Raw genomic sequence first — 26,654 nt, 5'->3', positions numbered from 1 at the left:
CGCGGGGCAGGCGGCGGAGACACGGCGGAGGAGAAAGAACATGGCGGACGCGGCCGGGCCCGGGACCGGCCCTGGGGTAGCGGGCGGAGATGGAGACGATTCACTATACCCGATTGCAGTTTTAATTGACGAACTCCGCAATGAGGATGTGCAGGTACTGGAATCGGGCTGGAGAGCGGAGGCGGGGCGGGCCCGAGCGTGTGGTAGAGAAGGGGGAAGGCCGGCGCCCAAGTAGGGGAGGCTCGGGGATTGAAAGAGCTACATTGAAAGAGTAGAAACTTGAAGAAGAGGGTGGGAAAGACCGGTGAGGGACTCGACCCGACCCTCCCTTAGACCTCTTCAGTACCCCTCCTCCGGGCCCCCTGCAGCATCGGCCGAGCGTCCCACCCGGGCGGTTGTGGGAGAACCAGCTTCCCGCCTAGGCGCCCCTTTCTGGTTGTGCGGCGGGAACGCCGCGTCCAGAGCTGGGCGGGCAGCCCTTGTTGAGCGGGCTGCGAGGTGGCTGGAGCAGGTTACAAGGATGCTAAGGGGCCCTTTTATGTGCCGGTGAATGAACGCCACCCTCTTGCCTTGGAGACTGGCCAGGCTTGTTGGGTGGAAAGAGAGGGATAGCTAATTAACCTAGAGGGAGCCGGTGTATCAGCTCTGATGGAACTCTTCTTTGAAAAGGCAGGAGTTGCAGTCAACCGTTTTACCAGCTTCACCACTGCCAAAGTTCTCTTTTTAAGATTGTCTCACTTCCTGGCTATTGTATTTTTCTTTCATTCATTTCTCTAATGGGCCCTTCAGAATGTTTCTACTAAGAAATCTTCCTTTGACTAACGAAGCCGTGTTACACTGCTCCTGAAGATCCTCATAGAATAAGCTCTAAATTAAAGGTTTTCCTCATTTTTATCATGTCATTATCTCACCTGTTTGCAGCTTTTGTCTTTGGTCTAAATCACAACTGTTTTCTTCGTTCTTTCCACTTCCTTTTTTAAAGCTCCGTCTCAACAGTATTAAGAAGTTATCAACAATTGCTCTAGCACTTGGAGTAGAAAGGACAAGAACTGAACTGCTGCCATTCCTTACAGGTATGTGAATCTTGTTTAAAGAAAGGTATGGGCATTGCTGTTTTCCAGTGGTTTTTAAAACTTTGTTTTTTAGTTAATACTGTTACCCACAGTATTAAGTACTATACTGAGTGTGATGCTTTCTGTGCAAAAGGAACAGGACAGAGCATATTGTAATGTGGTCAGACGTATTCAAGCATTAACTATTTAGCTAATAGGAAAGTAATTGATAATGGGATTATGAATTTCTAATTCATTGTGTAAAACAGATCCAGGAAGGAAGACTTTTGATTGAGAAGGGAGAAAATGCTGTTAGGATAGTGACAGGACCATCTAGTTACATATTGAGTCTATTCCTAGTTTTGTGTGAGTGTCTAGCTCTGAGCCGGCTATTCTTGTTGATGAGTACTGGGTTGTTGTCATTTTCAGATACAATTTATGATGAAGATGAAGTACTTTTAGCTCTTGCTGAGCAGCTGGGAAGTTTCACCGGCCTGGTGGGAGGTCCTGACTTTGCCCACTGTTTGCTGGTGAGTATATTCTGCCTACCTTCCTTCATTTATACTTTTGCAGTATAAATGACACATTGTTTTGTGATAGACATATTGTTTCGTGATAGGCACACTGCAGTATTTATTTATTTATTTATTATTGGGGAATCGGGCAAGGGGAACAGACAAATTGCTGTCCTTTTGTTCTTCTGTCTAGTTGTGGAGAACGTCGCTTCACTGGCCCATGTTGGTATTACCATTGCGCTCTGCCCGGGTGAGGCAGTCGCTGGACGGCCGCTCACGCTGGCTGCCAGCTACTCACGGTAGCTTTACGGCAGCCCACTGCAGCCTGTGCTGTCACCAGCGACTCACGGTAGCCCAGCTCCAGGTCGAGCTGTTGTTCACCATCTTAGCTGTAGAGGGCGCAGTGTCACTGGCCCTCATGTGGGATCTGAACCGGGGCCCTGCTGCTCAGAGCCGGCGTCCCAAGCCATCTCTTAACCAATGCGCCACTTGGCCGGCCCTGCAGTATTTTTTAATGCAGATGTTTTTATAGAGTCCCAGTTAGCTATGGAGAAAACAAATAATGTAGGCACTTTGGACTTAACCCTTTCTTATTTTTTCTGACTACAAATATAAGACCTTCTTTTCTTGTCTGCCGCTGTAGACTTATTTGTTAGTTTAGAGGTTGGGAGAAAAACGGATTTGATTGTTTTTGTTTATGGTTTTTTCCCCCTGAAACTGGAAATCTTAATTCTTATCTAGTAATGTCATGACTTTGGAAACATTTGTTAGCTTTTTGTCTTTGATTGTAAGTGTAACTTTTACTTCTGACTTATTTTGTGAATTTGATGAGTTCAGTTCAATATAATTGACAATTATTGAGAGCCTATTGTATCAAGCCCTGAAGTTACAATGTTTATTATATTAAAGAAGACCAATGTGAATGGAATGAGTTATCCGTCCTTATGTGTCAACAAATAATTACTATACAGTGTTAGATCGAAAAATACAAGTCCATACAAGGTACTCAAGTAATAGAGAGGAGAAAGAGATTAATCCAGGATGATCAGAGAAAACCTCTTGGGAGATGACATCTGAACTAGGCTTTGAAGGATGACTAGGAATTCCACAGTTGGACAGATAAGGATGTATGCTTAAAGACTTAAATACTGTCTATATGATGCTGACTCGATTTCTGTCTCTACTCCAACCTTTCCATGGAACTCCAGATATAGAAAGATAGATACAAATATCTGTTTGTCTCTCTCTATATCTGCTTTTTATTTTTCTACATAGATGTCAAACAGGCATTTCAAATTTAACATGCATAAAATAGAACTCAGTTTTCTCCCCAAAATATGCCTCTCATGTAGTTGTCCCATCTTGATAAATGGCATCACCATCTACCCAGTTACACAAGCCAAAACCTAGAAGACATTCTTGAATCTTCTTTCCCTCATTTTCCACATCTAATCCATTAGTAATATGTATAAATTCTCTCTAGATTTTAAATCAGCCCACTAGTACTTATCTCTTTCCTCTAGATTAGTGCAGTAACTTTCTAACTAGTTACCTGCCACTCTTGCCTCCTACCCCACCCCTACAGTTCACTCTTCACCCTGCAGATAGATTACTTCCTGCCCTTAAAAAAATCCAAATTCCTACCTTAGCTTGTCCCTTAGCTTATAAAACCTGTCTCTGTGAGTTTATCTCATACTATGCTCCCTTTTGATAACCTCATTCCATTCACAGTGGTCTTCTTTCTGTTCTTTAAATCAACCAAGCTTATTATTGCCTTAAGACTGTTGACCTAGGTATTCCCTCTAATAAAATGTTCTTTTGAGCTTTCTGGACTGGCTCCCTGTCATTCAAATATCAACTTCAATGTGTCTTCTCAGAGAAGACCACCCAACCTGAAATTACCTCCTTCACCCCTTATTGTATCAATCTATTCTATTTCTTTGCAGGGTTCTCATCACCATCTAATTGTTTTCTTTTTCTTTTTTCTTTTTTTAAGATTTTTATTGGGGAATTGGGGAAGGGGAATGTTGTGTTTTTCCAGGACCCATCAGCTCCAAGTCAAGTTGTTGTCTTTCAGTCTTAGTTGTGGAGGGTGCAGCTTAGCTCCAAGTCCAGTCGCCGCTTTCAATCTAGTTGTGGGGCAGCGGTGGGGGTGCAGATCACCATCCCATGCGGGAGTTGAACAAGCAACCTTGTTGTTAAGAGCACATGCTCTCACCAGCTGAGCCATCCTGCCATCCACTGGCAGCTAAGCGGCAGCTCAGCTTGGGTACAGCTCACTGGCCCATGTGGGAATTGAACCGGCAACCCTGTTGCTCAGAGTTTGCTTTCTTAACCAATTGCGTCGACCAGCCGGCCGGCCCCCTAATTGTTTTCTTGATTAGCTGTCTTCCTTCATTAGAGTATAAATTCCACTAGAGCAAGGAACCTGTCTGCCTGTTTCTTCTCTATCCTCAGGGCTAGAATATAACAATAATTCTTCATGAAAGACGTGGCGTTTCAGAGCTTGGATAAAGGTTGTGTTGCTGCGCTGGTGTAGGTAGGAGTGGTGGTCGGGACAGTAGGAAAAGAACATGGAGAAATAGGCAGAGTTCAAATTAGGAGACAACTCGTATGCAATTCTCAGGAGCTTGGCCTTATCCTGTAGTGCATGAGAGAACGTCAGAAGGCAGGGCAGATCATGTAAGAAAGTATCTTTTCAAAGGGCTTCTGAAATACCTCTTATGAAAGCTGAGTACTTTCTACCTCTGTGTAAAACGATTTTCGAAATAGATTGTTAAGTAGACACGCTTCTTTCCTTTGACTCATTATAATTCTGTTTTATTCTCTTGGTCAGTTCTACATGTGGATTTTGTCTTTAGCATTTGTAGCTCATGGCATATGCTGAATCTACCTGACCAAATATAAACCCAGAAAGGATAAGGATGAAAGAACCAGCCCGCTTTCACTTTTCATTGGTCAGTGTCAGTTACTGGTCCTAGTCCAGAACAACCCCTTTGGTCTCTTGTGTTCCTAAAGCTGCAAGCAAGGAGTCCTACCATCTCTGTACTCTTCACTTAATTGTTCTGCTAGAAACTGCTGCTATATGTCTGGCTTATGGAAAGATTCTGGATGTATTCTGAAAACAGTGATTTTGCACTCAACCTTTGATAGGCTGGGTAAGTTGATGGTGTAGAGCTAGTGGACAAGGGCTGCTTGCACCTCCAGGAGTGGTAGAATAATACTCCAAAGGCTGTGGACTGAGTGGCCTGACAAGATGTCATGTAATTGTGGTGCCCAGTGTTGCTCCTGTTTTTGCATTTACCCTAAGGAAATATACATGCTCCTGTCTAGATTTGGCTGCATAGCTTTTAAACCTAGTGATTCAGCTCACAGTAATATTAATGTTATGTCAAGTCTCCTTCACTGTGTCATTTGTAGACACCATCTGGGAATTGCCATCTGGGACAAGAGACCTTGGCTGTCCTACAGAAGTCGTGTCTTCAGGTTGGACACGCCATATGTTATCGCTGTGTGAACTGAAAGTAACCATTTGGTGTGATGTAGCTAACATTCTGGTTACATGTACTACCTCCCTTCAGTCACTTTAAAAGGTGAGAATCTGTGTCTAACCTGATTCAGTAAGTTTTCTTCTCTGGTTTTTGGCCTATTCAGCCTCCTTTGGAAAGTCTGGCAACCGTGGAAGAGACTGTGGTTCGAGACAAGGCTGTGGAATCCCTGAGGCAGATCTCCCAGGAACATACTCCTGTTGCCCTCGAAGCTCATTTTGTACCTCTGGTGAAACGCCTAGCGAGTGGAGATTGGTTCACTTCTCGCACATCTGCGTGTGGTTTGTTCAGCGTTTGCTATCCCAGGGCCTCAAATGCTGTCAAAGCAGAAATTAGACAGTAAGATATCATATTTTAAAAAATTATGTGAGATTATTGGGAACTCATAGCTGACAATTTACACATTATCCTGTTAGCAGTGAGTGGCTGATACCAGGATAGTAGGATTGATGACATCACTTTTTATTGTGCAGTTGAATACACCAGTGGTTTTATCTTTGCTACTTCTATGAGTTAAAGCCTAATCACTGATGTATGTAAGAGAAAACCTCTAAAACGTGTGTGTGTGTGTGTGTGTGTGTGTGTGTTGGGGGTAATCAGTGGTGTTTGACAGAAAGTGCCCTCATTATTTTATTTGCTCCAGGTACTTCCGTTCCTTGTGCTCAGATGATACACCAATGGTACGCCGTGCTGCTGCTTCCAAATTGGGTGAATTTGCAAAAGTGTTAGAATTAGACAGTGTGAAAAGCGAAATTGTTCCATTGTTCACTAATCTAGCTTCAGATGAACAGGTAAGTTAACTCTTAGTATTTAAGGTACACAGATATGCTCCTTTCTAATATTTTAAAATTTTCTTTGGGGAGTTGGGTACTCAAGTTAGGATTCTTTTTGCAAAATTAATACCTAATTCTGGCTTGGATAAAGTTTAATATGACCCACCTCAGTGTCTTTGTATTTCTTTCTTAATCAGACCATGATTTTCTCTTATATTAGCAGCTGTTAAGGGGAAGTCAGGAAATGGGAGCCATAATTAGAAACGAAGATCAAAACTGCATGAAGGGTATGCTGGTGTGCTTTGCCCATGGTATGCTGGATTGTCATAAGGGAGGGTAGTGTTTCCTGGAAGTTTCGACTTGCAGATAACAAGCATAGCATGTGTTAGGAAAACTATTTGACCCTTTGAGTCCTCTGTATAAGAGTATAGGATGACTACGAAGAATAGCAATTTTAAATCCAAGGATCTAGAGCTCTTTGGTATAGAAATAACAATAATAATAACAATAACAGGCACCTAAATAAAGTACTTAATCTATCTCCGCTTGTCTAAAGTGGTTTTACATATATGAAGTAATTCAGTTCTCACAACAGCTCCATGAGGTAGCTACCCCATTTTACATTTTAGGAAACAGGCACAAAAATTGAAGTCACTTGCTCAAGGTCGCATAGCTAGCAGTGGTGGAGCTGGGATAGGATTCGAGGCAGTTTGGCTCCAGAGTTCACAGCCTTCACGGCTGCATATACTGCCTCTCTGTACAGTGCTTCAGAGGGTCAGCCCTCAGCATTCTGGACTCCAGAAGAGTCCTTTTGGGTTTCTAATTTGCCTAGTGTCTGCCCTAGAATCACTTCATGTGAACAGGACCAAGAGCACCAGGCACATACTGATAGTCTCATTTTTAACTTCTAAATCTAAAGATCTTAAACCTTCCTTTCAAAATAAAAATTTAAATTTCTTAAAATAGCATATAGAAAACAGCACAAAATAGACGACTTAATGAATTATTATAAGGTAATGTCATCTTGTAACTGTCATCTATGGAAGGAGACAGAAATTTGATAGCTGCTACCGCAGAAGCCCTCCACGGACTCCCTCCCAAACACAGTGTCCTCTCCATTCACCACTCCTCACTCCCTACCCACTTAAGACTAACACTTTATCTTGATTTTGTTTTGTTTTGTTTTGTTTCAGGTGTACAAAGCAGTGCAATGGTTATACTTTTTACCCCTCATAAAGTGACACCCCGCAATCCACCACCTCACTGCTCCCCATATTATACACATCTGTTACAATTCCATTGGCTCACTCCCCACACTATACTCCACATCCCAACACTATATATATATATATATATATATATATATATATATATATATATATATGTATATTAAATTATAGTTGACATAAACAATATTCAACGTCAGCTTCAGGTGTACAGTGCAGTGGTCAAACCTCTACACTGTCCATGAAGTGGTCTCCCTAATAAGACGTGTCCATCTGACACCCTATAAAATATTTACATTATTAATTACATTCCCCAAATTGTCTTTCATATCCCTGTGGTAATATTGTAGTTACCTATTTTGCTGTCTAATCCCTTTTCTCCCTCATCCCTACCCCGCTCCAAGCCAGTAACCATCAGTTTTTCCTCTATATCTCTAAGACTATTTCTATTTGTTTTGCTCTTTTATTCAGTTCTTTAGATTCCACATATATGTGAAATCATATGGTATTTGCCTTTTTCCGACTGACTTACTTCACTTAACGTAATGTTTTCTAGGTATGATGATGACCTTTTTTTTTTTTTTTTGAAGATTTTTATTGGGGAATGGGGGGAGGGGACCAGCCAAGTTGTTGTTCTTCAGTCTTCGTTGTGGAGGGCACCAGTCGCCATCTGGCTGCCCGTTGGCAGCTCGTGGCCTCTTAAGTCAAGGTGCTGTGTTCAGTCTTAGTTGCATGTGGGCTTAGCCACCATTCCATGTGGGAGTCGATCCAGCAGTCCTGTTGTTAAGAGCGCACGCTCTATCCACTGAGCCATCCAGGCGGCAGCTCAGCTCAAGGTGCCAAGTTCAGTTTTAGTTGTGCCCACCATCAAACAGGCAATCTTGCTCTTATACCAGCTGAGCCATTTGGCCACCTGTTGGCAGCTCAGGGACAGCTCAGAGACAGCTTAGCTAGGGTGCAGCATCACTGGCCCATGTGGGAATAGAACTGGTGGCTCTGTTGCTCAGAGCTTGTGCTCTTAAGCCAACTCTTAACCAGCTGAGCCATTTGGCTGTCCTGGTATGTTGACTTTTATGGTAACCATCTCCTCACTTCTCTTGGCACTTTTATTACTCAAATGTTATAGTTTAAAACCGCACTTGTCCAACAGAACTGTAGGCTACCTATTATTTTTAAGCTTTCTAGTTGTCACATTTTAAAAAGAAAAAAACAGGTGAAAATAATTGTAATAATATATTTTATTTAACCCAGTATACCCCAAATAATTACCATTTGAACATGTGGCACTACCACTTTTCCAGTACTCAAGCCACATGTGGTTACCACATTGGACAGCATAGGTTTAGAATCTTCGTTTGGGATTTTGTTGATTACATTTCCTATAGTATAATTCAACATTTTCTTTTGTCCTCTCTATTTCCTGCAAAATGATGGTTGAATCTAGAGTGGGGCTTTTGCAAACTTTTTTTGTAAAGGACCAAATAGTAAATACATTTGGCTTTGTGGGCCAGACAGTCTCTGTTGTAAGAACTGAGCTCTGCTGTTGTAGCACAAAAGCATCATAATTGTAAACTAATGGGCTTGGCGGTGTTCCAGTGAAAACTTTATTTACAAAAACTAGCTGTGTCCTGGATTTGGCCAGTTTTTCTCCCACCCCTGATCTAGAGGCTCATTGAGATTTAGGTTGATATTTTGGGGATGATAAGATCACTTCATAGTGAGGTGTACTTTTCATCCATCAAGAGGCATGTAATGTCTAGTATTAGCAATTGATGCTCAAAAAAATATTAAGTGCTTAGTTGTAAAATACGTGTATGTGTATTCCTTTCGACCACTGATAGAATTGCTGCTCCTGGCTTATTCATTCATTGAAAAAAATATTTATAGTGTACCTATTACATAGCAGTCACTGTTCTAGTGCTGGGATACAGTGATAAGGCATACAAGGACCCTGCTGGAATGGAGTTTACATTTTAACAAAGGAAAACAGATAAATAAGCAGAATATCAGGGATAAATGCTATGATGAAAATAGAGTAGGATAACATAATAGGGAGTGATTTATTATAGGGCATTTCTCTAGATTGGCTAGTCAGAGAAGGACTGTGAAGAGGTGATGTAAACTGAGACAAAGAAAAACGCCAGCCATGCCCTTTCCTAAAGTGTCAGAGCTCTAGGAAAAGAGAATTCCAGGAAGAGAGGACATCTAGTGTAAAGACCCTATGGTTAGAACATAGTGAGTGAAAGGGACTCTTGGTAAGAGATGAGGTTGAAGAAGAAAAACAGGCCCGGTCATGGAGGGCCTTTAAGCCAGGATACAGAGTTTAGATTTTCTTTTTTAGGTGCAATGACAATACACCTAGAATTTAAGCAGGGGTGGGACTTGATGTAGCTTCCATGTTTAAAAGATCATTCTGGCTTCTGGGTGGAAACTAAATTGTAAAGTGAGGGGCGAGAATAGAAACAGGAAGACCAGTTAGGAGACTTGTGAATAATCCAGGTAAGACACGGTGAACAAGGAGGTATAGTGACGATTAAGAGAATCAGGAGATAGGTTTGGAGGTAGAGTTAGTGAACTATGATTAGATTGGATAAGGGGAGAGACATCAAGAAGGTCTTGATTTTTGTCTTGAGCAATTGGGTGGATGGTGGAGTCATTGTTGAGACGGAGAAGATTCTGGGAGGAGGAGCAGGTATAGGGGAGAAAATCAGGAGTACTGGAAGAGAAGTAACTGATTAACAAGTATTTATTGGTATATATTTCCATAGGTGAGAGTAGTCCCTTGATTTAGCATTGTTTTTGAAATCTAAAAATATCTGTAGCTACTACCAAGAACATAGTTCTCCCTTTTTTAGATGGTTCATTTGGATAAAGGAGTGAGTGTCTTGGGCATTTAGTAGTAAGTTATTGTTGATTTTATACAATTTTTGAAATTTGTAATATTTTAGAAAGTTGCGAGTCACTATTATCTCTTGTGTATATGTGCATATATACATAGACATACATGTATGTTATATATATATAAAATATCCTAATTATATATTTCTATATCGATATGCATATACTATTAAAACTTGATCCTGTTCCCCTTGGTGCTCATCTGTTTACATATTTTCAGTTTCTCTTTACATATTTGTGATTCTCAACTCTAGTCTCAATTCCTAATTTCTCATTGATTTGTCTAATTGTATATTTCCACTTGCTCAAAGGATATATAAGTATCGCATTGACACTTCGCAGTTTACATTTCAAAAGCTGAGTTCATTAATCCCATATCTTTCTAATTTCTTTGGTCTAATTTTCTAGGCTTCACTACATCAAAGTTATTCTGTTCTTGATCCTCAGCATTTAAATCCAACATTTTTTTTATTAGTTTTAATTTGCTTTTCTTTCCAAGTCATCATCTCATTCCTAAACTCCTATTATTCCCCTTTCAAACTGAGTACAGATTTCTCCTGCTATCTGAAAGTAGAGCGTTCCTATGAAACCTTTCATAAGCTGAAATGGTGTAAAGTGCAGAAGCAATTACCTTAGGGCACAGCTTGCTAACAGATACATAAACTGAGATAAAGCACGATGCTCACAGACACAGTTCAAAGCTTTTGCGGCTTGTTGCTGAGATACTGAGTGTAGTTCCTGGGAAGGAGTTTGGTAGGGCCACTCTTGCTGTTCGGGAGACGCACTGCCTCCATAATGACTCAAACAATGGCTGAATGCTATTTTTGCTTTTCACCTTTTTTTTTGTAAAAGTGAAAATCTTCAGATTTCTTTTGGGTAGCGAAAACAGGTACTGATAATGTAGGCCTTTTGTAAAAGTGAAGGTGGTATAAAGTGAACTGTCGAAAAGCGGGGTGGGGGTGGTACCTTTATTTTGAAAACTAAAAGTGATTCCCTTATCCTTAGTCTCTTTTCTATGTTCTGAACTGTTAATAAGCGACTTGTACAAACATAGGTTTCATTTTTATCCCTCCACTTAATATAATGAGGTTTTGAAGACATCATTAAAATGTTCTCGTTTTTTCACTTATCTTTACATTTTTATTTCATTTTCCTTAATGAAAAGTCTGTACTCCAGCCAACGTAATTATTTTGCTGCTCACTCATAGAACAAGTGGCCTCTATCTTTATGGCTTTGACATGCCATTGCAGGCCAAGGGGGCAGCTATTTCAAAACATAAAGACATGAAGCTGCATTTTTCTTTCTTTCTTTTTTTAAACTGATACCTATAGCACTGCCCCACACCATGCAGTCTGGCCGTCAGTAAATTGTCTAACACAAAGAATGTTGTGCCTTTAGGATTCAGTACGCCTCCTAGCTGTGGAAGCTTGTGTCAGTATTGCCCAGTTATTGTCTCAGGATGACCTTGAGGTTTTGGTGATGCCTACACTTCGACAAGCAGTGGAAGATAAATCTTGGCGAGTTCGCTATATGGTAGCTGACAAATTTTCAGAGGTAAAAAGATTGCACTGACCTTTTTTAAGTAATAAAGAAAGAAAGAAAAAAAAAACCCAAACCCACAAACTTGCTGTTGTACCAAAAGTTTCAGAATTAATTCTGGATCTGAAGTATTTGTGAAAAAAATATGTACCTGAAGATTATATTATTTTGTATTGTTCATAGTAATATTTTGTTAGTATACATTAAAACTATACAAATTCTTTTATAGCTCCAGAAAGCTGTGGGCCCTAAGATCACCCTAAATGACCTCATCCCCGCCTTTCAGAACCTACTCAAAGACTGTGAAGCTGAAGTCCGAGCAGCTGCTGCCCACAAAGTAAAAGGTTAAGGCATTCAATTTATGTTGCAGCATGTGTCGTTTATTTTGGTGCATTGCTTTATGTCAGTGAATTTTGTATGTTTGTTCTAGAACATGTTTTCAAGTTAATAGAAATGATTTCAATGTGTGGAAATGTTACAATATCATAGAAATCTATAATGGAAGTAGATTTATGGCCAGACAGCCATTTTATCTTGTTTCTGTAAAAAAAAATAAAAAAAGCCTTTTCAGGTTGTGTGTGATACAATTGGTGTGATACACTATGGCATATAGATTGACAAAAAAGGGCATTTAGAATAAGAGCCATTTTTCCTCCTTTGAGCTTATTTGCTTAAGCATATGATTTGATTTAACTTAAACTGTTGATAAACCTGGTTAAATTTTTTCATTTGGCTCCTTATGAATGGCTCTATGTAAGCATTGTTATTTTCTATTTTCTATTTTTTTCATCTATTTTAGAACTTTGTGAGAACTTGCCCATTGAAGGTAGAGAGACCGTTATTATGAATCAAATTCTGCCCTATATAAAGGTAAACTTAACTTTATTTTTTGTTTTACTTTCCCCTTTATGGAGGCAAACCTTAGCTCAGTTATTTTTTTTGTTTGTTTTACTTTAAAGCTCTTTGAGTTTAAAGGTGGACAAGGGATGAATGGGACAGATATGTTAATGTGTGACACCGTTATTTATTGCTTATTAGTGCGTTGTAATTGTAAAATGCTCTTTGGTACATAGGTTTATGTTATCTGACAGATGGTCTGAGGAACATCATCTAAATCAATATTGAAATAGTGCTGTCTTTTTAAATTCCTTGGGAAATGGTATGGAAGTTTCTGTTATCTTGCAAAAAAGAAAGGCTTTTAATTTTGATTTAATTTTAGGAATTAGTATCTGATACAAATCAACATGTCAAATCGGCTCTAGCTTCTGTAATTATGGGATTGTCTACCATTTTGGGCAAAGAGAATACCGTTGAACATCTTCTGCCTCTTTTTTTAGCTCAGTTAAAGGATGAGGTGAGTCTGGCTATAAATTCTGTTGCTTAATAGTTGGTGATTTGGTTTGGTTTTGGTTTGGGGTTTCACTAAAATAGAACCCAAAACAGGGATGAAGGGATTTTAAAAAAGTAACTTATTTTAAAGCAGTGACAATTTCTGTGTTTGAGTATGAGGTTGCATATTTCCCAAGAAACGGGCATAAGGAGCCATTGATATGGACTTTAAAATGTCTATCCATTCTCTTCCTGATTTCTGCTGATATGCACTGGTTTCCTCTCTTTAAACTTAATATATCTTTGTTCAAAAAGTTTCTTTCATTAAATTTAAATATAACATCAATATTAGACTGATAGCTAATATTTATTGAGTAATACTATATGCCAGGCATGATCATAAATCTTTGCATGTATTATTACATGTAATCCTCAAAACAATCTTTTGAGGCAGGTCTTATCCCCTTTTACAGATGAGGAAGCCAAGGCACAAAGAGATAAAATAACTCACCCAAATTCTCGGCAATGGCAAATCTGGGATTTGAATGCATGTAATTTGACTCCAGAGCCTATGTATGCTCTTTATGATCCTATAGACTTTTCATTGAAACGTCTGGTTAAGATCCGTTACATTTATGTGCTTTGAATTGTGTGCTCATTATTCAGTATTTCTACTAAGACTATACTTTTTTTCACCTGAGTCAGTACTTTCTTAAACTTTATTTAGCCTTTTTTACTTTATGACAACAGTAAAATACTGGGCAGAGAACTTGGTGTTATATGTGTTCTTTTGGGGCTTGTGTACTTGCAGTGTCCTGAAGTTCGCTTGAATATCATCTCTAATTTGGACTGTGTAAATGAAGTGATTGGAATCTGTCAGCTCTCTCAGTCTCTCCTTCCTGCCATCGTGGAGCTGGCTGAAGATGCCAAGTGGAGAGTCCGGCTGGCCATCATTGAGTACATGCCACTGCTGGCGGGCCAGCTGGTGAGTATGAGTGCTCCATGAAGTGAGGGATGGCACATTTACCAGACATCAAGGAGGAGGCCCCAGGAACTTGTATGATTGTGTTCATTTAGACACATCGAAGTGTGGCCTGTCCTAGTGCCTGTAGGATGGCCTTCATTTTCATTAATGCATTAACTCAAACAGAAAGGGATTGTAGAAACACATTGCACCTCACCACCACCTAAAAGCAAAGCCATAGAAGAATGTAATCAGTTTCTTGGTACATGTGACATAGATTTTGTTATTAAAGTCTCTGTGACTTAAGGAATATTTAACTGAGAGGAAAAGAGAATATGGTTTCGAGATGAGTCAACTTTGATTTTTGCTCAGGGCAGCTCCCCTGTTTCCCTGTATCCTGATCAAAATGTTCCTGGTTGCTACTTTTCCGACATTCTAGTTAAAGGGAGTTGAGGAATCAGACTAGAAAAGGAGTATTGAAGTTTGTAATGCTAGTCTTTTGTCGGGAGTCTACTTTATCAAATTATGTTGTTTGAGTTTCATGATTATTTTCCCTCTGATATCATGTTCATGAAAATTTCAATGCTGGGTTTTACAGCTTCATCCTTTTCTTTCTTTTTCAGTAGGTGCCCTAGACAGTTCTGAGTTTGATATACCCTTACCCTGTTGGTAGAGCTTATCACAGTGTATTGTAACTGTCTTTTAAAATCTAGTTGGAGAGATGGACAAGTGTCTCTTTGAGGGTAGGAACTGTGTTCACTGTTTTATTTCTGGTGCCTATTATAGTGCCTGACATTCATCAGGCCCTTAACATTTGTGGAATATTGGATACATGAATACCTAATATTTTTTGAGAAAGCTCATAAAATCATGTCAACTTACAGCTAACATTACTGTACTGCAGTTTGTTTTCTCTCTCTCACCCCCACTTCCATTCCTTTCAGATCATAGCATATGGGATTTATTTTTTCCTTTCTTGGACCACTGAATCTGTATTGCTAATTTTGGTATATTTAGTTTATGAAATGCATCTTGTGCATGTCTGTGGCATTGAATGTTTTATAAAATTTGAAATGTCCCATTCTTCAAAATGAATGCCAAAGATATCAGTATACATACAGTAAAACTTTGGATTGTAAGTAACGTAGTTTGTGAATGTTCCACAAGACGAGCAAACATTTCTAATACATTTTAACGTGGTAAACAAGCAGTGTCTTGCAATACGAGTAGTTTATTTCCGGAACGAATTATGCTCACAAACCAAGGCATTACTGTATAGCTAAAAGGGTCAGATGAAGTCATGTTGTCATCTCCTTTCCCTCTGTCACTCTCAAGTGCTGAGGTTTACCTTCTGTTCTTCACTGGTGACTGTCGTGGGTCACCTCGCCAGAGTAGAAAGCAGCAGTGGCTAACTGGTTTGCTAAACACTGAAACAACTGTCAGAAGGGAAGGTGAATTTAAGGACTTATTTTTTTAACCTCTGCTCCTCTTAGACCTGGGAGGTCAGCAAAGGTTGGTAGCTCTATGGAGGAGCATGGAAGCAAGGCAGATGGTGACTTCTCTGTCTGGCAAGGGTGACATGCGGCGGTCATGAACATTTTGTTATACAACTTCAACTTCTTGTTAGTATTATATATTTTATCTTTATTTATTTATTTTATTTATATATTTTTTTAGCTGAGCCGTCCTGCTACCTGTTGGCAGCTCAGCGGCTGCTCAGCTTGGGCCAGGAATAGAACCGCTGTTGCTCAGAGCTCAAACTCTTGAGCAAGCTCTTAATCAACTGAGCCACTCGGCCGGCCCTTATCTTTATTTTTTTATCTGTAAAGGTTTTTATATTAGGTAGTCAATTTATAAAATTCTTTCATGACTTTTTGTATGGCCTGGCTTGTGGGCCATCATGAGTAAATGTAAAATTGAATAACAAAAATCAGGAAATGAAAGTTAATTAGGACTCAAGAAAAATGCATAACCTAAAGTGAAAATGAAATCTTTGAGAGCCGACATGGTAATCTAAGTGTATGCTAAAACTCATTTATAATCTATTATAAAACCATTTTATGCTGTTAAATCACTATTTTCAAAACACTGAAACTTTATATTACATCTTTGTATTTAAAATATTCCTTTTCTGGCTGGTAATCACTGGTCAGGGACTTCTTAGGATGCAAAGAAACATGTAGAGCCCAAAATGGAGGTTTTAGGAGAGCATATATCACACATTCTCCCACATGATGCAGAAGCCCCACAGTGACAGGTCTGTGTAAATCAACTACAGGAGCTTGTCCCCAGCCTGTGCCGGAGGGGCCACCTGATGACAGGAAGTGCGAAACTGGGAGAGCCGGATGCTTCCATCTGTGCCCCTATACTGGGCCATGTCACCTGTAGTCTTGTGCCTGCTTCATTCTCCCTCCTCTGCTTTCACCCATCATCTCAGAAATGCTCTATAATTGAGAATATCTCTACTTCTTGATGTCATTTTCTTCATCCTTAATAATTTATTATGATATTAACCTAAAAGGGAAAATTTTGAGAATTATCAGTATTATCGACAGGTGTTTTCCTGGGTAATTCAGTCTTACAAATAATATGGAGACTGCATTCTTTCTGTTCAATTTGCAGTATTGTATCTGGCTCCTAGCCACCCCATTCGCTCCCACTTAGCAGGGTCTAGGCCATTTCACTCACTTTGCTTTGCTTTGTTTATGATTTCTATCCAATAAAATAGATTTACAGTTTGTAAATCAAATGCCGTGGTATTCCTTTTCTGGCTGGTTCATGAATTCAGCTTATTTGGAAACAAGTGTTTGTTTTTTTGTGTGTGTTTTTTTAGCTCTCAGGTCACTTTGGTGTAATACAAATAGACCATCCTGATTTCTAAACTTTGGAGATGTGTATTAATGGACTCTTCTGTATCCATAGGGCGTGGAATTCTTTGATGAAAAGCTGAATTCTTTATGTATGGCCTGGCTTGTGGATCATGGTAAGTAAAGTTAAAAACAGGTTATTATGGAAGGCTCATGTTTTTGCGCATATCGTGTTTTGTTTATATATTTCTTTTTTGGAAAGGAATCCTAAATGAGCAGATATTTTGCCTTACCATTGTAGGGATGAAGAAAGACTGATGAACGTCCAGTTAGCTTCCTCTGAACACAATTTTGACATTTCTGTTTTCTGCCAGTTTACTTCTGTCTTAAACTTTATTTTATTTTCTCCATTAAACAATTTCTCAGGTCTGTGTGTCTCCTCTTGTCTGCCAGGCAGCGGTGGGTGGGAAGGGCGCCCTCTGTACCAGTGAGGTCCAGTGCCAGGCCCCAGGTCCAGACTGGCAGCTTCAGTGTGGTCTGAGACCTGTAGGATGAGGTCCCTGGGGGCTCATAATATAATGTCCTGTGACCTTCAGTTTCATATTTTGATGGATATGGTAGGCATCCTGTTTCAGTTCCACAGCATCTTCCGTATGTATAAGTGTGTCTCTGTTCTTCTGGGTGCTTATGCCTAGGTATTTGGGAAGAGGGGTGATAATCGGCTTGGACATGTCGGTGGTTTTATTAAGGGCATATTTGGATCATATGGGAGGTCATATGGTTAAGAGTGTAAAGAGGAGGGATATGAAAAAGGCATCTAAATGTAGATAATTTCAATGTTTTCAAGCTAGACTGAAGACTATTTTTTCTTCCCTTTTTATGGCCTAATTTTTTCTTTTTAAATGAAATTTAAGTTTGACAAATCATAGGAAAGAAATTCCTCTCTTTTTAAGAAAAAAGTGTTTATATTGTTTCTGATACATATTTAACATTAGTGGGAATGACATATCCCAGAATGTCATTCGATACTTTTTTGGAAAGCTGGCATTCTAGATTTTTTTTGAGGAACTTTTAAAGTCCTAGTGTTCCACAAAGAATTAAAATTCCTGACACTTTCTATGTAGGATTGCTCTGTGTAAGTTAATTACTTCTTCCTCTTTCTCTTATAGTTTCTTCCAATATCCAGAGAAGTATAAGGAAGAAACTTATTCTCATGGTTGAGTGGACAGTATTGATCACGGGGAGGAATTTAGAAAGGGAATTTATTTTTTATAGGAGAAATGAAAAACTATCAAAGTTAAAGAGCAGCTAGAGTGTGTTAGACATTCAGAAGAACCTTGCAAGTCAGGCAGACCTCGAGGGGAGAGGGAAAGGAGAGAGAGAGACAAAACAAGGACCGAAAACAGGCAGAACTGGGGAATAGTTTGCATTCTTTTGACAACAAAATTGAGAAGAGCCAAGAACATAGTAGGCATCTGGCCAAGTAGAGATGAGTGCGTTTAAGGGAATGGGTGAAAGCCAAACGTGTGTGCATTGCCTCTGGTTTCTCTGGTAGTGAGATCCCTTCTTATGGTAATGGTGTTAGGATGAAAAAATCTCAAGCCAGTTAAGAAGCAGAATTAGAGGAGAACACATATACTCTAGTTACTTCCTCCTTAGGGGAGGCGGTGCAGACAGGTTGTACCAATGATGAAGACTATGAATGTGAAAGGAGAGAATCTGTACTGTGGAGGAAACAGTTGACTTGAGTTTACTCCTTAGAGAGTGCTTCTAGATAAAACTGACAGACTGATTCTCCCATAGACTTTGGTCAGGTTGCATGTTGGTAATATATAGTTACTTGGTTATGCTCTCTTGCCTGATCTCATCAATGGAAGTGCCTGAAAGGCTCTATGGACTGGGAAGAGTTGGCTATTGCTTGTCTGGAAGCTTTGTATAAATTGTCCAGGGTTGGGGCTGTGGTTTAGATAGCTATTCTTGTCCATCCTGTCACCCAGCAGGGTTGGGCCTACCTGGAGAGAGAAGAAGAAGGAGTCAGTACCCCACCCCCACTCCAGTTTTGAGTTGTGTTGGACCTGTGAAATGAAGTAGCACCAGGCCTGTCTTTGTTCAGTGCTGACTATAGAAGATAGTAGTAGTTCGGGCCTTTCTTATCTGGATTTATGATGTCTTTGATGAATGGTCTTGTAGGGAATTAGTAGATGTTAAAGCAGGTACATTTATTCACAGAAGACATTTGACATGTCTCAAACATTTTTAAGGGAAAAGAGGCAAGTTGGTCTGAAGTTTTCATTGGTAGTGTGTAGATGACCACAGTGGCCTCTAAACCACTTCCTCACTGTATTTCTCCCCTCAGCTGTTCTTGCCACTGCTGGAATAATCCTACTAAAGCACCACACTGGTCACCAGGTCACAACTTTGCTTTCGAAACCCATCGTTATGTTTTTACAACATCTAAGTTTAGCTTTCAAGATGCTCTGTCTACCCTGACTGTCCACCCTGACATTTTTAGATTTCAGTTCTTTCCTTTGTGCATTGGATACATTTTTTGCCCTTTCCAGGAATTCCTGTCCTCTTCTCTCTGTTTACACAAATCCTCTCTAATCTTCAAGGCCCAATGCAAGGCCTCCCGTTTCCTAAAGCTTTCTCAGGCTTTCCTGTTCCCTCTTCTCTAAACTCCTCTAGCCCGCACGGTCTTGACGACACAATTTCATACTTTATTATAATCAGTCTTATATAATGTGACTTCTCGGAGTGCCTTAGCATTCATTTCTCTGACAGAGAGTATAATATTTGAGGGGAAATACCTTATGTATTCTTCCTGTAACACATAGCACATGGTAGGCACTCATATTTGTTAATTAATTAATTAATCATGCCTCTAATGAGCTCCTCACCTTTTTTCCTTAGACATACTACACATTTTGAAACTATAAGACCAAACCAGTATATTATAAGTTGTAGCTGAGCATGTTTGCCATTGCAGTATGGCTAAATTTGGAGTGTGTTTGCGGAATTTGGGTTTTGGTGATGAAGTGAGTAGACTAGGTTATGCTTATAATGTAAGCAGCACGACAATATGTTTTTCACCTCTTCTACAGTATATGCCATCCGTGAAGCTGCCACCAACAACCTCATGAAACTAGTTCAGAAGTTTGGTATAGAGTGGGCCCAAAATACCATCGTTCCCAAAGTATTAATAATGGCAAATGATCCTAATTATTTGCATAGAATGACCACTTTATTCTGCATTAATGTAAGTATTACACAGCTATTATTGCTATGCTCTGGCATTAAAGTAATTATTCAGAACTATGTTTCTGAATTCTGAATATATTGTCTTCTATTTGGAATTTGTTTCTTAGACTGATTAATTTGGACAGTTAAGAGATGAGAGAAAATGTCAATGTTTTAAATCATGTTAAAACCTATGATAGTGAAGTCAGTTGTGAATTCTGGTCTAATTCTGGGGTTTTTTGAATGGTACCTTGTATCCCCATTTAGATGCTCAAAGCAGAAACATTTTCCTGTTGATCAGTTTACTTTCTTATTAAATATTATTTGTCTTTTTAGATTTTGGGATATTTAAAAAAATGAAAGCGCTTTAAATGTGCCTTCTTTTTTTAGGCACTGTCTGAAGCCTGTGGTCAGGAGATAACCACTAAGCAGATGCTGCCCATCGTATTGAAAATGGCAGGAGACCAAGTAGCGAATGTCCGTTTCAATGTGGCCAAATCTCTACAGAAAATTGGACCAATTCTGGATACTGAGTAAGATTTTAATATTCTTATTTTAAAAGTGGATTTAAATTTTTACCTTATAGTGGGGAATGATAGCTAAAATTAAATTCAGTGATTTTCATTTTACCTAAGATGTGGGTTTGTTTAAAGAAAATAAAGTAATTCAGTCATTTTTGAGGGTGTCTACTCTGACTTCTGTATTTAAGCTCCTGTATGTGTAGATCACTGTCTGAAGCTAATTTCCCTGAGCACTTTAGAAATTATTTAGTACTTGTCAAAGTTATAGGTGTTTTAAAATATTTTTTTTATTTTAAACTTTAAAAATTACCATAGAGCATATATACCATAAAGCATTTTTCTGGCCCAGAAGACTGTCTTTCACAGAAAATGCTTTTGGATTTTAGCGCTTTGCAGGAGGAAGTTAAGCCGGTACTACAGAAGTTAGGCCAAGATGAAGACATGGATGTCAAATACTTCGCACAGGAAGCTATAAGTGGTATGTCCTTCTGTTCTCTGCCTTGCAGCTTTTGCTTTGGCTGACAGGGTGTGAGTGATGTTAAGTGGGCAAGGCGATAAGAATGCGGGAGACAGGGAGGGTGGAGAGCTCCCAGAATGCTTGTGCCCCTCTCTCCTTGGCCCATCATTGAGCGTGCCATCTCTCAGGTCCATGTCTAGGGCTGGGTAGGAATGTGATTCTTATTGGTGAACGCAGTATTTTGTTTGGATTTTAATCAGTTTTTAAAGTTTAACTTTTGATTAGCCTGGCAGAGTAAAGAAACTGACCACAATGAGAAGTTCATAGTCTCATCTTTTTGCATCATTATTATCGTGCCTAATATTCACATAGATAGTTCATGAAATTTCTGTACCACTAACTTGATTTTGTTTGGAATTTTCCAGTGCTTGCGTTGGCATGATGAGGAACAGGAGGGAAAAGACTTTACTAAATTCTTATCACAGATTTCTAGTCAATGTGTTCTTAAACTGGGTGGAGAAAACGTGGAAAACCTTCAAGACCGCATCCAAGCAAATGGCAACAACTTAAAGAAATCAAATTTCCGAGACTTGATTCTTTCTAAAGATGAAATAGGATTGTTTTTACTCGTCTTCCTTGTTGGGATAATTATGTTTAAACCATTCTTATTGTTTGTGACCAATTCCTGACATTCAGTACAATCATTTCTTGATTGTCTCCTAATGAATTATCTGGCACCTTCTGGGCTCCTGCATCCTTGCTGTTTCATGAGGCCCTGGCCGCTTAATGTTTCTGACCACGCCTGGATGGGTTGGGACCCAGACATGGAGTGGGGTGATTCTCTTGGTGTTTTTATGTATCTGTGTATCTCTCCATCATTCCAAAGTTAAATGTATGTGGTTTAGAATAACTTATTTTATAACCACTCTATTTGGGAGACACATCTTCCTGGATGGTCGGCATCAATGTCGTACATGAAAAGGAAATGTGGAAACTCAGAGTTCATGTGTTGGTTGTTTTGGTTTTTGTTTGCTTGATTTTGACTGTAGTCATGTCATTTGGAAACCTGAAGTACAGATGTATCTTGCTGCTAATGTATGATGTTGAAACCGAACTGAATTTCCACAGCTTACCACTGTGACTGCATTCAGAAATACTTCTCTCCCCTGAGAAACTAAAAATTCAGTGCTTCCTAATCAGTAGTCCTACTGTGTCATTGCAAGACAGCAGTTTTGCATTTCTAATGAGTAAAGGAACGACTGGTCTAACACTGTGAGGCTTTCCTGCTTTTAACCTCATTCTGCTCCCAGCTGTGTTAACATCTGGTCCTTGCTACATTGTAGAGAAGTAGCTTTCCAACTGAAGTTACTCATTTTTTGGTATGGGTGATGCTAGAATCTTATCATATGAAATCTTTGTTTTTGTGCTATTGCAGTGAAACCTCATTAATTGCTCCTGGAACTTAAGATAATGAGTTAAGCTGAAGGGAGCGTTTGCTGAAGCAAATTAATAGTATGTAAGGAAGCCTGTTGGGTCTGAACTACTTAAATAATTTTACAGCTCCCTTTAAAAAACACCCTTTACCAGTTTGATATGCCATTCACTAACCAATCTTTTCAATTATATTAAAATACCATTTATGAGAATTTTTATAAGGCCACACCTTTTTTTAAAAGATGCATTCAGTTTACTCTTTATCCCTGAAATATATACATTTGTATTTCATGGGGAATTTAAATATTTTTTCATCTAAATTTATTTACATTTTCACCTACTCAAACTTGCCTTGTTCCTAATGAATGTTAATTAATGAGGTTTCATTATAGCTTATTTTTCTCTCAGTGCATCCTGCTCTGTGCACTTGTTTCTGTGCTTGTTTGCTTGTTTCTGTTTTGGTTTTGGAATTGTTTCTTCCATTCGCAGCCTCTTTTAAACCCAGGGAACCCTGTTCTGTTTTGTGAAGTCTCAAAGATGCCTGTAAAACTTCGTACATGAAACCAGTACATAAAGCCAAGTTTGAGCAAATTACTTTCAAGCTTGTCCTACATTAGGAAAACAACATTTTAAATCAGAAATTACCTGGCTGCATTTAAAACTGCTGAATTACCTTATAGGAAGTTTCTGTTATTTTTTGGGTGAAAGATTAAATGTTTTCCTAAGCAAAAATCATTTCTACATTCTCATTGTATATTGTAAACTATTATGTTGTAAACATTTTAATTTGTTTCATGGTTCTTTTTATTTTTTTTATTACCTGTAGGTTGTGTTCCTCTTCATTGAATTTTGTATTTGAGAGACTATTGTCAATTCTTGAAACAAATATACACAACCGTTGCTTTACTCTTTGGTAGGAAATGCTGTTAATTTTGGGATATGCCCTTATGTACCCTACCTCCCTGTGAGCCCTGTGTATTGATTGACCTTTGGCCCTAGGTCTGTGGTACAGGGGAGCTGCTGGCTTTCTCAGCCATGGGTCATGGAGCTCAGCAGGGGGTGCCTTCTTAAGTGACTCCTTAGGGACTTCATTGCTTCTTTCTGAATTAAACAGGGAATCCCTTTTGTTACTGCTCAGAGGAGGTTTTTGGCTCATAACTTGGTGATTTTCTCCATGGTTTAGTTTACTTACCTGAATGTAAGCTCCAGGAGCTATGTAAGGGCAGGAAGTTTTGCCTTCTACTGTATTGCCAGCGCCTAGATCAGTGTCTGGTATACATAATAGGTGCTCAATAAATATGCCTTTAATGAATTTCTAAAACCTGTCCTCTGATATGTTGCATTCATGGAACAAGTGATCGAAGGTACCAGACTACATTACATTCTCCCACTGACACAATGAAAGGATTTTACTGCTCTTAAGAAATAAGCTTTATGTGACCTTTCTTTAGTCCATCATCTTAGGCACCAATTCCACTTAGATTTGTACAGTTGCCTCAAGTGTATATTGGTATAACTTTTTCATCCTAGGCAGTTTAAATCAGTTGTTTGGTTGCTTAGGAAAGTGAAGCAGAGGCAAATATACAAACCTATGTGTCAATAAAAATGTTTCATCGACAATGAAATTCACCTTAGTGTTTCTTTCTACAATTTGTAGGGGGTTCACCATTCACAGGTTTAAGAGACCAGATCTTGTTTTTCTGTGCTGCCAAGAAGATATGAACTTGAAAATGCATCCTGTTTCATAAGAATAAACAGGTTAATGTGTGGTTTCTTTTTCTTTTTCTTTTTTTTTTTTGGTGTGTTCTAATGCTTTTTTTTCCTGTTATTTTCTTCAATATTATTTTAATTTTTGGCATACAGCATAGAGGTTAGACATTTACATAATTTAAGAAATGATCCCTCTTACTAGTCTAGTACATACCTGGAACTATGCATAATTATTACCATATTATTGACTCTAGTCCCTATGACTATTTTGTAACTTCCAATTTGTACTTATTAATACTTCACCTTTTTCACCTTGCCCCTCAAACCCCACCATCTATCACCCCAACAAATCTAGAATCCCTCTGATGCCATACATAGTTATTAACGATATTATTGACTATATTTTTCTGCTATATGCTACATTCCCGTAACTACTTTGGAACAACCAATTTGTACTTCTGAATCCCTTCCCCTTTTTCAGCCACATCCCCAAATCCCCCTCCCATCTGACAGCCATCCAAATGTTCTCTGTATCTATGACTTTGTTTCTGTTTTGTTTATTTTGTTCTTTAGATTCCATATGTAAGGGAAATCACTTTGCATCTGCCTTTGTCTGACACTCCACTCAGCACAACACCCTCCAGGTCCATCCATGCCGCTGCAGATGGCAAGAACCCATTCCCTTCCATGACTGAGCAATATTCCACTGTGTACATGTACCACCTCCTCTTTATCCAGTCATCCATTGACGGACACCCAGGCTGCCTCCACATCTTGGCCATTGTAAACAATGCTGCAATGAACATATGGATGCACACGTCATCTCGAAGTAGCATTTTGAGTTTCTTCAGATAAATACCCTGAAGTAGGATGTGGGATTACTGGGTCCTTCTTTGTCTCTTGTCATAGCCTTTGTTTTAAAGTCTGTTTTGTCTGGTATAAGTATTGCTACTCAGCTTTTTTTTTTTCTTGTTTCTATTTTCATGAAGTATCTTTTCCCATCCCTTTACTTTCTGTCTGTGAGTTTCAATCTGAAGTGAGTCTCTTGTAGGCAGCATATGTAAGGGTTTTGTTTTCTTATCCACTCATCCCTTGTGTGTCTTGATTGGAGCATTTAATCCATTTAGATTGAAAGTAATTGTTGATAGATATGTAGCTTTTGCCATTTTATTCATAATTTTGATTTTTTTTTTTCCCATCTTAAAGCCCCTCTTACATTCCTTGTAATACCAGGGTGGTGGTTATAAATTCCTTTACCTTTTTCTTGTCTGGGAAGCTCTTTATCTGTCTTTCTATTTTGTTTTATTTTGGTTTTTAAAAAGATTTTTATTGGGGAATTGGGGGAAGGAGAACAGACAAGTTGCTGTCGTTTTTGTTCTTCAGTCTAGTTGTGGAGGACGTTGCTTCACTGGCTCAAGTTGGCACCATCATTGCGCTCTTCCCGGGGCGAGGCAGATCAGTTGCCGGCTTCTGGACGGCCGCTCACTGCGGCTGCTGGCCGCTCACGCTAGCTGCTGGCTACACACGGTAGCCCATGGCAACCCACTGCCACAGGGGCTGCAGCCTACGCCTTCGCTGGTGACTCACAGCAGCCCAGCTCCAGGTTGAGCTGTTGTTCAGCATCTTAGCTGTAGAGGGCAGTGTCACTGACCCTCATATGGGATCCGAACCGGGGCCCTCTGGTGTCCCAAGCCAGCTCTTAACCAATGTGCCACTTGGCCGGCCCCTGTCTTTCTATTTTAAATGGTAGCCTTGCTGTGTAGAGTAGTGTTGGTTGTAGTCCTTTGCTTTTCATCACATTGAACATTTTGTGTGTATCCTGGTCTGCAGTTTCTGTTGAGAAATCAGCTGATAACCTTGTGTGTGCTGCTTGTGGGGCCAATTGGGTGGTGTTCTGCTGTGGTCTGAAGCCAACCTCCAAGTATGTTGTTTCTGGGGCTTCTCGGGAGTGGCTGCGGTGCAGGCCCAGGTCAGCCACTGCCTGTGATTAGCCAGGGGCTACCTGGTAGGAGCTACAACACAATCATCATTTGTTCACTGTCTGCTAAATCTGGAGGTGCGTGGGAGAAGCCATAATGCGAACCGAGGATGGCTGCCACCAGTATTGGGCCTAGGGTAATTCCACTAAAAACCAGGACACCCCAAGACCAGCTGCCATCTGCTGGTTCCCTTAAGATTCAGTCACTGATAAAACCTTGTGTATGCAAGTTGGGTGAGGCAGTCTCTCAGGGAATCACTAGAGTGGGACGAGCTGTGGTCACTAGGTTAATGTAAATTCTGGTTTGGTGCCAGTGCTGAGCCTCTTGCTACTCAGCAAAAGTCTCAGCACACTGAGGCCAGTTGCCGTCTGCCTGGGGCCTGTCAGACTCTTGATAGTTTTCCAAGAAGAGTGCAATGCAGGCAAGGCTGGCTGCTTGTGAGAAAGTGCTTCCAGTGTTGGATGGGTTGGGGCCCAGTGAGTCAGCAGAGTGGAGCAGTGGAGCTCACCAGGCCAATCAGATTCAGATTTGGCCGTAAGCACAAGGGCTCGCCACGTTAAAGATGGCACCCACCTGTGGGCTACACGAGGGGAGGACCCCACCAGGGAAAATGGGACCATCCTGCAGCCCTTGCCCTGAAGCCACACACCTCAGTCTCCCCCCC

At 39.8% G+C, this 26,654-nt stretch overlaps 1 protein-coding gene across 5 annotated transcripts in view; it reads left to right on the top strand.

Annotated features, from left to right (window-relative positions):
* The first annotated feature begins 7 nt into the window (after window positions 1–7).
* Window positions 8–26,654, top strand: part of PPP2R1B (protein phosphatase 2 scaffold subunit Abeta) — a 39,364-nt gene continuing 12,717 nt past the window's right edge. For 2 of the 5 annotated variants that reach the window (XM_019653634.1, XM_019653631.1), the window contains exons 1-14: window positions 8–154; window positions 983–1,073; window positions 1,482–1,582; window positions 5,222–5,454; window positions 5,759–5,906; window positions 11,412–11,567; window positions 11,782–11,896; window positions 12,352–12,422; window positions 12,772–12,906; window positions 13,693–13,866; window positions 16,768–16,828; window positions 19,754–19,908; window positions 20,280–20,422; window positions 20,797–20,888. In XM_019653634.1, the coding sequence (XP_019509179.1) occupies window positions 41–154; window positions 983–1,073; window positions 1,482–1,582; window positions 5,222–5,454; window positions 5,759–5,906; window positions 11,412–11,567; window positions 11,782–11,896; window positions 12,352–12,422; window positions 12,772–12,906; window positions 13,693–13,866; window positions 16,768–16,828; window positions 19,754–19,908; window positions 20,280–20,422; window positions 20,797–20,888 (1,789 nt within the window). In that variant the 5' untranslated portion in view covers window positions 8–40. Of the gene's footprint in view, window positions 155–982; window positions 1,074–1,481; window positions 1,583–4,987; window positions 5,054–5,221; window positions 5,455–5,758; window positions 5,907–11,411; window positions 11,568–11,781; window positions 11,897–12,351; window positions 12,423–12,771; window positions 12,907–13,692; window positions 13,867–16,767; window positions 16,829–19,753; window positions 19,909–20,279; window positions 20,423–20,796; window positions 20,889–21,292; window positions 23,927–26,654 lie in introns of those variants that run through there. The other 3 variants (XM_019653632.1, XM_019653630.1, XM_019653633.1) reach the window with 3 other exon arrangements.

Source organism: Hipposideros armiger, unplaced genomic scaffold (assembly GCF_001890085.2).
Source record: "Hipposideros armiger isolate ML-2016 unplaced genomic scaffold, ASM189008v1 scaffold_204, whole genome shotgun sequence".
Taxonomy (NCBI): domain Eukaryota; kingdom Metazoa; phylum Chordata; class Mammalia; order Chiroptera; family Hipposideridae; genus Hipposideros; species Hipposideros armiger.
Note: the sequence above shows the minus strand (reverse complement) of the source record. Positions and strands in the feature narration are given on the sequence as shown.